Source organism: Camellia sinensis, chromosome 13 (genome assembly GCF_055761805.1).
Source record: "Camellia sinensis isolate YWXY chromosome 13, ASM5576180v1, whole genome shotgun sequence".
NCBI classification, from domain to species: Eukaryota; Viridiplantae; Streptophyta; class Magnoliopsida; order Ericales; family Theaceae; genus Camellia; species Camellia sinensis.
The window spans coordinates 107,655,250-107,667,417 of record NC_138973.1 but is presented as its reverse complement, the minus strand read 5'-3'; the positions used below and the strand labels follow the sequence as shown (position 1 = coordinate 107,667,417).

General features: G+C 33.8%; 1 protein-coding gene across 1 annotated transcript; it reads left to right on the top strand.

The window, feature by feature from the left end:
- Positions 1 to 11,107: 11,107 nt before the first annotated feature.
- LOC114320082 (uncharacterized) lies at positions 11,108 to 11,560 on the top strand. The gene has a single exon (XM_028267177.2). The coding sequence runs from the start codon at positions 11,108 to 11,110 to the stop codon at positions 11,558 to 11,560; it is 453 nt and encodes a 150-aa protein (XP_028122978.2).
- The last annotated feature ends 608 nt before the right edge of the window (positions 11,561 to 12,168 follow it).

Sequence of the window (12,168 nt, the reverse complement as noted above, 5' to 3'; positions counted from 1 at the left end):
TCACTAAATATGAATTATCCATGTTAGCAACCACACCATACAAAATAATCAATATCAAAAAGATGCTGTTAACTCTTGGGCTTTTTTCTCAAAACTCTAACTGTCACCAAACAGATTTTTAAAATACTTATTGGGCCTCCAAAAAAGTCAGATATAATATATATAAAAATATATATTATAACCAACATCAAACCAAATTAAATATTTTTTAAATAAATTATTGGGTCTCATACTCTACTAGGGAGGTATACCCAACAATTGGTTGGTCCTGGACACTGCCAAGTGGTGTCCAAGAGTGTTGTGATTGGTAAAAAAAGTGAGGTTTACAATTTTATATCAGGTGATTAAAGAACAACAAGGGTATAGTGTATTGTAATTGGTGAAAAATGCTGTATGATGCCTCAAGAGCACCAACTAATTTTTCTAATGAGTGATGACCATCAATGGTTTGGAACTTTTAGAGTCGTCAGGTTAGTGTAAAAAAAATACGGACATAATGTGGTTATAATGGTTTTGTCCTGATTTGTAACTTATTTTGAACGGTAAATTATACTCAGGAACTTGAAATTTAAAAAAAGTATTGTTAGTCTCATACTTTTAACATAATTATACTAAACTTTCTAAAAGTTTTAACTCATATAAAATTTAGGTTATTTTTCATTAATAATTCATGAGTTGTATGTATAAAAAAATAATATTATCGTGTATTACCTACTAAACTATATATTCACTATTTTTTTTTTTTTTTTTGAGCAGCAAAAAAGAAACCTTTATTGATGATAAATAGCACACATGTATATGGTATTACATCAAAAAAAGGGGGAGGAAGTGCAAAGAGCATCGAAGCATAACCAAACAATCTCAACTAGGTTGGCATCGCAAGGAATGCCCAATCATTTGCAAGCACAACCAAAAGGTTGATAAGAAAACAACCACAAAACAACCTAGGAAACCACCCAAAACAATCCAACATAAACAACAAACCAGGATAGTATCATATGAGCACACCCCTGCACCCAAACCAACTAAAGGAAATTTTTTTTGCTTAGCTATCTTCCCTAACGCAAAATTTTACTTGTTGCAGGTTGTATATAATATCAGAAACTGAATAATCTATAGAATAAACAACAACTTTGATCCACATTGTAACCCTGACTTTAATGACCTCACACAGCTCCACAAGATCTGGATGTATGCCATTAAAGATGCAGTCATTCCTCTGTTTCTAGATGGACCACAACACAGCCATAGGAATGGCCTTTCAGATCACCCTCTCATGTTTTTTCAGTTTAGCACCAACCCATTAATCTATTAGACTACAAACAGAACCAGGTAGTACCCACTGCAAACCCCACCAATGAATGATATGGGACCAAACCTGCCAAACAAATGGGCAAAACAACAACATATGGTTGATAGTCTCCACCTCCTCATTACAAAAAAATGCAGTTCACATTGGCCACATCAGAAAGAACACCAATTCTTTGCAAATAACTAGAAGTCTTGATTCTCCCTTTCTATGCCAACCAACCAAAAAATTGAGCTTTAGGTGAGGACATATTCTTCCATATAAGATCTGCTACTTTACACACAGGACTAGAAGATCTCTCACACCATTTATAAGCTGAAGAAATAGTGAAGCATCCTGATGGGTCTACATTTCATCTCAAACAATCATCCAAATTTTCCCTAATAGCAGGTGCACTAAGCAGCAATAAGCTCAATATGTTCAATTCCTCTACCTTTCATTGAAAAAATGATCTTCTGAAGTTAAGGTTCCACTCCACCTGGCCATTCCTCTTGATTTGCAATGCCTTCACATATTGAAGTTTGTCTGAAGACAAGGAATAGATCTAGGGAAGTCCTCATTCAAACACACATTACCAATCCATTTATCAAGCCAAAAAAATGTTTTTGGATTAGAGTTATTTTTATAGAATTCCACCAATTCAGGCTTGGATCTAGCAACACCCATGATATCATCCCAGATCATTGGTTTCTTATGATTATCAACAGGTAATGGACACTGCCCCCTACCAACCTCAATGTATTTGTTCCAAATTACCTATTTCCAAAGGGCATTTGTTTCAGCTCCAAACGTCCAGCACCATTTCAACAAGAGGCAATCATTCATGAGTCTAATGCTTTTAATCCCAAGACCCCCTTGGTTTTTGCTTTTTGAAATCTCCTCCCATTTGACCAAATGGACTTTTCTTCAAAGTCCATCCCTAACCTATAAGAAGTTGGATTGAATTTTCTCAATTTCCTTAGCAACCCCTCCTGGCATCTTGAACAGAGACGGATAATAAATTGGTAAACTAGACAACATAGATTTTATCAATGTCAATTTACCAACAAATGATAGAAATCTTCTCTTCCATGAAGCAAGTCTTTGTTTGCATTCGTCTATCACTGGTTGCCATGTTCTTTTTCTGCTTGGACTTGCACCTAAAGGGAGTCCTAGATACTTCAGAGGTAAACTTTGATGTGGACAATGCAGCTTACTAGAAAAATCCTTGGATAGTTCTTCAGAGATCCCAATCTCACACACTACACTCTTGTGGTAATTAATTTTCAGCCTAGACAACACTTCAAAACATCTCAAAATCCTTTTTATGTTGGTTATCTCTCCTCCAATCAGTTTCGCAGAACAGAACTGTGTCATCTGCAAATTGCAAATGAGTGATCTTAAGGTCACTTGAACCTACATTAGCCCCTTTGATCAATCCCATCTGTTGTGCTCTATTTAATAATATATTTAGACCCTCAGCTACAATGTTGAAGAGAAAGAGAGAGAGTGGGTCACTTTGTCGAAGACCTCTTTGTGGGCTAAACTCTGAAGTTGGTGAACCATTAATCAATATTGAAACTTTGGCTGATAATACACATTTCTTCATCCAACACACCTATTTGTTTCCAAAGCCAAAATTTGAATGCATATTGAATAAGAAATTCTAATTACTTGAATCATAAGTTTTTTCAAAGTCTAGTTTTAGTACAATTCCACTCTTTCTATTCTTCTTTTAACCTTCCATAATCTCATTGGCTATCAACACCCTATCTAAGATGTTTCTTTCCCCAATGAACGCTGATTGTGTGACACTAACATTTTTTTTTGATCTTGTTTGATAACACTTTTGCCAAAATTTTATACAATGAGCCAATAAGACTAATAGGCTTATACTCATTCAAGTAGGAATGGTTTTCATTCTTAAGAATCAAAGCAACAAATGAACTATTAATACCTTTCACCAACTTTGCATTTTGATGAAATTCTCTCATGAAAAGAAACACATCTAACTTTATGACCTGCCAGCACTTTTGAAACATCATAAGATTAAACCCATTAGGCCTTGGGGCCTTGTTTCCTTCACAGCTTTTGACTGCAGCTTTAATCTCAACCTCTGTAAATTCAACTTCCAAGAATTCTACAACCTCTATACCCCCAATGGATTTGAATGGGCCAGATAAACTAGGCCTAACAAACTATGATTTAGTAAATTGGTTTATAAAATGTTGGTTAACTTCATCTCTTACCTCCACAGGATCCTCCTTGATAGTCCCATTAATGGTTATTGAGCACATAGAGTTTTTGTTGTTTCTAGAACTTGCCATAATATAGAAAAACCTTGTATTCCTGTCTCCTTGTATTGTCCACTTGATCCTAGATTTTTGGACCCATGCCCATTCCATCATTTTATTTAGTTTCCAAGCTTCTCCTTTTGCCTCCCTTCTTCAAATTTGCTCCACCTCAGTTAATCATCTTTCTTCAACAAATATATCAAGTGAATGAATCTCTTCTTCAACTATTCACTTTTGTTTATTTATATGTTATCCACCATTTGCATTAATTTTAATGACTTTAACCTTACTAAAATGAAAGTAAGTGTAATTATGTTAAACTTATGGGACTAATTGTATTTTTGTTAAGATTCAAGGGCAATGAGTGTCATTTACCCTATTTTGAATTAGTATTTAAGGAATGTTAATAAATGAACTTACAGTTTACATAGTTTTGTGGTTAATTACTCTTTTAATCCTGTTTTCTGACTTAAACTTTATTTGTCTTTATTATTTTAAATTGAACAGCTTGGTCCCTATACTTTAAATTTAGTTTCAGTTTAGCCTTTCTGTTCAAGTTGAAGGTTAAAATTACAATAATGCTAGGCATCAATGAAAGAAATATCATGAAGATTCGCCACCCTTGAATTATTTTGTAGTGTTTTATTGTAGAGTAATATTGGCACCCTTGGATTAGTTTCATGAACTTTTTTATGATATTTATTTCATGATGCGTAACATTACTCTTAAAATTAACGATTTGAAACATTAAAATGTTAACAAAAATTTAGAGGGAAGGACCAAATCGAACTAAATTTGAAGTGTAAGAACTAAGTTGTTTAAGTTAAAACTATACAGACGAAAATAAAATTTAAGACAAACTATACAAAAAAGTATAAGTAACTCTAGATTTATTCATTTATTTTGATCGGCAAATGTTAGTTGTTAGTTGTTAGATTAGTACCTATGTGAAAAAAACGCTCCACCCTTAGCAAAGCACCTAAGTGCTTGCACATCCTAAATTCACCCCCTAAAAAGAATTGAACTCATAACCTCCTTAGGACTAAACCCTAAAGAAGGCATGCAACTTTGTGGTTTTCTCTGGATTACTAGATTTTCAAGAAGATTATGACTATATGAGATGTAAAAGCAAGTGATATTGCTATAATGGATGGAATTTAATATTTTCCCCAAAAAAATGTAAAATGCATTGTAGAGATGCATAATTGAATTAAGTTTTGCACTATTGTTGGTGTATTTGAATATTAAATTGACTATTTGATTGATTAATTAGTTAATGAATAATTTGGTGTAATGGGTGCATAAGGATGAGTTATATGGGAGTTACTATAGAGTTAAAATATGTGAATATGTAAGGTTCTCACATTAGTTAGATGAGAGAAGATGAAAAAGCTTATAACCAGCCATCTATGTTATTGGGCTTGAATCTAACATGCAGTAATCCGTGGACGTGGAGGAGGAACAAGTGGAGAACTTCTCATTTATTGGTTTGTTATGTACATTTTAATATGTTATTTACACAACTTTATTGGGCTACTTATTGTGACCCATTAGCTCACATTTCTCAAACATTATAGACTATAATCAATACTGTTTAATTGGTGGTAAGCCCATGTAGCCTATAAATTGACCATTTTGACACTACTCTTGAGAGGTTACAGACTAAAGAAAAGTGTGTTTCTGATGAAGTGTTGAGCTCAACATCTTGTGTGTGTGTGTGAGCTCTATGACTCGATCGGACTATTATATCTTGGAAGGGACAAGTAAATATAATTGCACCAGTTTCCTTAGCCTTGTCGAACCACAATGGCTTCAATCTCATTTGAAATGAAATTGATTAAATTAGTTAGCTTGCTTGCTTGCTTCAAATTTTCCATCGCCTAGATGTTTTCGGGTAGTTTAATATGGTATTTAAGTTATAACCCCTTTAAATGCAAAAGAGGTGTGTGCTTCCATGTTTTTGGAACCATCATCTTTTGCGTGTCTGTTTAAACTTCTAGATTATGTCCTAAATATATATATATATATATGTAATATTAATAATAATAAAAAACGTACAACCCACAATAGCGAAATAGAAAAGAGTGTTTTTTCTTTTTTCTTTTTGCTTGAGAGAGGAAGAGAGAGAAGATTGCATTTTCCATCCTTCACTAAGGGGATGCTCCCTTCTATGCTTCCCTTGTGTAGTTCAATGGTAGATAAGGGCACACAAGATGTGATCATCGTTGGAGCTGGTGTAGCTGGTTCTGCTCTAGCTCACACTCTTGGAAAGGTCTCTCTCTCTCTCTCTCTCTCTCTCTCTCTCTCTCTATATATATATATATATATATAGTTGAATCAAAATTGTGTAACTATCAACATTTTAAGTCAAGTTACAATGTCACTGTTTCATTCATTTAACGTTAATGAGGCTAACAAAAATTGACATATATGCTATACATGACAATTTTCAAAAGGTAAATTAAAACTGGAACCAAATAATGAGATTCTAGTTAAAATGTTGAGGTAAATGACAAGAACAATATCACGTGTCTCCAATGGTGACTTGAGGAATTTTTTTCAGGGTAGACATTCAAAAATTTAATTTTTTAGACTTTTCAAATTACATACAAATAAATAAATAAAATAAAATTCTAATATATTGATATCATTGTTTCAAAAAATAAAATGTAGATACAAAAATTTACATAAACGTATTTTGTTTTTATCACTCGCATGATAAAAAAAAATGAAGAAAACTTCCTTAATTTAAATTGAGATAAAATATAAAGCTGCTGATCAACATTAACATTCAAGTGGTACACTTGTTGATGATTGCAAAATCACACAATTTTGTCAAAGAGGTACTTTGCACAGGCTGGGAAAGCAAAACATATTGTGTGTTCACTTCACAAAATACATATATTTGATTAAATGGTCATGAACTGGGTTGGGTTAGATGTACAAGAAATTGGGCTGGGATGAGTAAATTCCAAGATGTTCAATTGAACACCCACCCTTACATGTAGAGTCGCCCTTGTGCGTCTCACATGTCAATTTCCATCTTCATTAATATTAATGGACAGAAATGTGACATAGCAATTTAATTTTAGATTGATTGTCATAATTAAAAATAAAGAAAGCAAAATTTTGACAAAACATATGGGGTACTAAGACTCACTCAATGCTTAAACCTATGTTTAAACATTAGAGGTTATTATGAAATTATGCATAAGACTCACTCAATGCATTAAAAAATATGATTGAGTTCTCTCAAATTTAAATATGATATACATAGAAAGTCTTATAAAATGAATAATTCGGAATTTGAAATATGACTCAGAGTGGACCTTACAATGCCAAAAATGATCGTCAAGTTTAAATTCAAACTGGAGACACTACAACATATAAGAGTTTTAGAGACCAAAATGTTTTGGTCATTAAAAGTGAAAATTTTGTTGCAAAGACATTTAAGGACCAATTTCTAACGTTATGAGGATAGTTGCTAAAAAGTCGTCCTAAAAATAAAAAACAAGACTTTTAGCGACAAAATTTTGAAAATGTCACTAATAAATAGACTTTTAGGGACAAAATAATTTGGTCTCAAAATGATTTATTTTTTGAGACAAAAAATTTGGTCCCAAAAGGATAATAATTCATCACTAATATCTAATTTTCGTTACTAAAAATATAATAACGATACTTTTCTCAACAAAAATATTTTGTAACACCCTGGAAATACATACCATAACAAACAATGATAACATGATCATTTAATTCCAAAAGGTCGTCTTTCTCATTGAACTATTAATGAATGGATTACAATTTGAGAAATACATTCCCACAATATTCAAAGTCGTTTTCAGTTCAAAGAATTAGATAACTTGTCAAAACGTAGGCCCCTTGGGCGTTTAAGATCACCAAATACATAAGGTAGTTCTATTACAAAGTCCCAAAATAAAACGATTGAAATACTTCTTGACTTTAGTTTCTCCCCAAAAAGATAATGAACATAGTGCTTGAGCCAAATTCTTCAATGAGGCTGAACTTCGTCATTTCCTAAAAAGTGAATTAGGGTTGAGCTAAATGCCCAGTAGGAATATATTTACCTAGGTATCTAATCATTTGAACAAGATTGTGGCAGTTATGAGATAAGACAGTACAATAAAATTCGTATTCACAGATAATCATCAACAATTCACAATGAACCGTAATAGTATAACACAGACAATTGCAGTTCATAACTTCATGCACAACTATTAAGCATTCACAACCATGGAGTTCATATCCCACATTCATCTACATGAGTCCAAGTAAGAACAACCTTCACTTTTACTTTTAGAAAATAATCCCGACATTTACCGGCTATTATACGGCGAGAAGTGGGCACCCTAAGGAAAACCTTCTGTTTTTTCACTTTCGCCAACTATTATACGACGGAATTATGTGGACACCCCAAAACATTTTCCCACATTCGTCCAGCCATAAGCCTAAACAGGGCATTTGGACACCTTTTTAAACTCCACGCGCGGGTACCAACACAACGCCACGTTTACCCAATACCGACTCACACTCAGACTTATGCATGCTTCACAATTAAATCACATTTCAATCTCCAAATCAAACATCAAACATCACCAAGGATGAACATCACATATAACTCAAGGAATAATAACATTCAAGCCACAATTCCTTTAACTACATCAATATCCACATTTCCATTGTATTTAGTATTTTCTACTCCATTTGGGAACTTAGGGTTTCACCTAATTTGGGGGTTTCTCTTCTTTGTCACCAATCTAGATTTTAATAACATTTACCCTCATATCTTAAAGAAAGAATTAAGAGATTTCACACAAAATGTTAAGCAAATGAATTAATATAAGAAATAAGGGTTTAATCCAACAAAATCATCAATTAGTTCGCAAATCACACACAATACTATGAAATCTCTTCAAAATGAAGACATACAAGGATAAAAGTATCCATACCTCAACTATCAAGCCAAAAACCCAAGCTTCTTCATGAATCTATTGCAAACCCACAATCAAATTGGTAGGTGATGATATTCTTCAAGTGTTCTTCACCCCTAGCAAGCAATTTTGGGTGTATTTCAAAGGTATGAGAGGTATTTGGTGGTAGGAATCTAGGGTTTCTGTTAGTAATGGGCGCCCATGTGGCATGACCATTTGTATTTGAATTTGAATCTTATCCAAATAGGTTTTGAAATTGAATTCAAACCTATTTAGGATAACCACTCAGGATACAGATATTATCTCCATTAACTGATATGGATAGATAATAATAACATATTATATATATCTGGTATATGGGTTATGGGTGAAAGAGACAGAAACAACGTATGATCTGAGTTTTACCCATATACTGACTCTCTCCCAAAAAAAACAACGATCAAGTCATTTGCACTGTGATTTGTGTGGGTGATATTCATTCTGTAATATCACTTCACTGCTAGGTTGGTTTATCAGATTCTGGAAGCACGTGATTTACCCACGAGGTTCTATCATCTAAAGGTACGATCTAAATATTTTATCCGCTGCATTTTTTATACTTTGATTTACATTGGTATCAGAGCCATAAATATGGGTATTTTGAATCTTATCCAAATAGGTTTTGAAATTGAATTCAAACCTATTTAGGATAACCACTCAGGATACAGATATTATCTCCATTAACTGATATGGATAGATAATAATAACATATTATATATCTGGTATATGGGTTATGGGTGAAAGAGACAGAAACAACGTATGATCTGAGTTTTACCCATATACTGACTCTCTCCAAAAAAAACAACGATCAAGTCATTTGCACTGTGATTTGTGTGGGTGATATTCATTCTGTAATATCACTTCACTGCTGGGTTGGTTTATCAGATTCTGGAAGCACGTGATTTACCCACGAGGCTCTATCATCTAAAGGTATGATCTAAATATTTTATCCGCTGCATTTTTTATACTTTGATTTACATTGGTATCAGAGCCATAAATATTAAATAAGCATAAAAATACCCATATTTATGGCTCTGATACCAATGTAAATCAAAGTATAAAAAATGCAGCGGATAAAATATTTAGATCACACCTTTAGATGATAGAACCTCGTGGGTAAATCACGTGCTTCCAGAATCTGATAAACCAATCCAGCAGTGAAGTGATATTACAGAATGAATATCACCCACACAAATCACAGTGCAAATGACTTGATCGTTGTTTTTGGGAGAGAGTTAGTATATGGGTAAAACTCAGATCATATGTTGTTTCTCTCTAAATCACCCATAACCCATATACCAGATATATAATATGTTATTATTATCTATCCATATCAGTTAATGGAGATAATATCTGTATCCTGAGTGATTATCCTAAATAGGTTTGAATTCAATTTCAAAACCTATTTGGATAAGATTCAAATTGTTCTATCATCTAAAGGTATGATCTAAATATTTTATCCGCTGCATTTTTTATACTTTGATTTAAATATTATGGTCATACCTTTCAATCAAAGCCTGAATTGAAGGATCTCGTGGATAAATCACGTGCTTCCTGAATCTAGTCAATCAACCCAGCAGTGGGGTGATATTACAATAGTGAATATCACCCACACAAACCACAGTGCGAATGACTTGATCGTTGTTTTTGGGAGAGAGTCAGTATATGGGTAAAACTCAGATCATACGTTGTTTCTCTCTTAATCACCCATAACCCATATACCAGATATATAATGTGTTATTATTATCTATCCATATCAGTTAATGGAGATAATATCTGTATCCTGAGTGGTTATCCTAAATAGGTTTGAATTCAATTTCAAAACCTATTTGGATAAGATTTAAATTCAAATTCAAATGGTCATGCCACATGAGCGCCCATTACTAACATCATGATTCGGCCTTAAGGGACATCACTGGGAAAGCGGTCAATCCTAAACTAAATGGCATGAGGGCAAAGGGAAGATCATCTAGTATTACACCACCGTTGTATATTCACTGTCGGCAACTCACATCGCTCTGTATGAAAAGCGAATTGAGTGTGAATATATTGCAAGAATTGAGAGGGTCAAACATGCTCTTTTTGAGGGATTAGAGATGTTTTTTGGACCGGTGTAATTAGATGGGTCTGGGGTATATGAGACACTATTTCTATTCTTTTTGGTTTGATGTCTCTATGCTGGCTCATTTTGATTTTCTAGTATAGAGCTCCCACATGCAGGTGTTCTCAGCAGTCGCACGGTGCAGTGGCTAGTATGAGATTGTTTATTTTTTGGGAGATTGAGATAGAGATGTGGCAGTGTCATGCCAACTCATGTGCGAGTGGGACATGTTAGTAATGGGCGCCCATGTGGCATAACCATTTGAATTTGAATTTGAACCTTATCCAAATAGGTTTTGAAATTGAATTCAAATAACTCAAAGAAATAGTAATAAAAATTGACTTCTCAACAGCGTGGACTCTCTCTCTCTCTCTCTCTCTCTCTCCCCCTCTCTTCTCTCTCTCTCCCCCTCTCTCTCTTTATCTATCTAGGGATGCCACCAAACGGTGACAAGTCTGATTGGATGATGCATGAGTTTACATTAAATGCACATTCCAGAGAGCGAAAGAATGCAAATGATATGAGGTTGGATGATTGGGTTTTATGCAGGGTTTATAAGAAACCTAAGAATTCGAACAAAGTCAAACAACTAGATCAGTCCGAGCTAGATAATTATCCTGTTGCAGCAACATTGTCAGAAGAAAAGACTCCATGTGTTAATAATAACAACAATGTCGCAGAAATGAATTTGGATTATAATAGCATGGGATATTCAAGTCAATTTATTAACACATGCAGTGACTTTTTTCAATCCCCTTCGCTAGATGAACTCATAATGCCTGATTTCACAGATTCTTATGCTTGCCTCCCAGAACTCAAAATGCCTGATTTCACAGATGCTTACGCTTGCCTCCCTGACATTGAATTACCTTTCGAAAAATGTTAGTAATGGGCACCCATGTGGCCTGACCATTTGAATTTGAATTTAAATCTTATCCAAATAGGTTTTGAAATTGAATTCAAACCTATTTAGGATAATCACTCAGGATACAAATATTATCTCCATTAACTGACATGGATAGATAATAATAACATATTATATATATGGTATATGGGTTATGGGTGATTTAGAGAGAAACAACGTATGATCTGAGTTTTACCCATATACTGACTCTCTCCCAAAAACAACGATCAAGTTATTTGCACTGTGATTTGTGTGGGTGATATTCATTCTGTAATATCACTTCATTGTTGGGTTGGTTCATCTAAAGATTCTGGAAGCACGTGATTTACCCACGAGGTTCTATCATCTAAAGGTATGATTTAAATATTTTATCCGCTGCATTTTTATACTTTGATTTACATTTCACGTGCTTCCAAAATCTGATAAACCAATCCAGCAGTGAAGTGATATTACAGAATGAATATCACCCACACAAATCACAGTGCAAATGACTTGATCGTTGTTTTTGGGAGAGAGTTAGTATATGGGTAAAACTCAGATCATATGTTGTTTCTCTCTAAATCACCCATAACCCATATACCAGATATATA

What these genes read in the sequence shown, in the direction of transcription:
- LOC114320082 (XM_028267177.2), top strand. Translation starts at nt 11,108, where the DNA reads ATGCCACCAAACGGTGACAAGTCTGATTGGATGATGCATGAGTTTACA.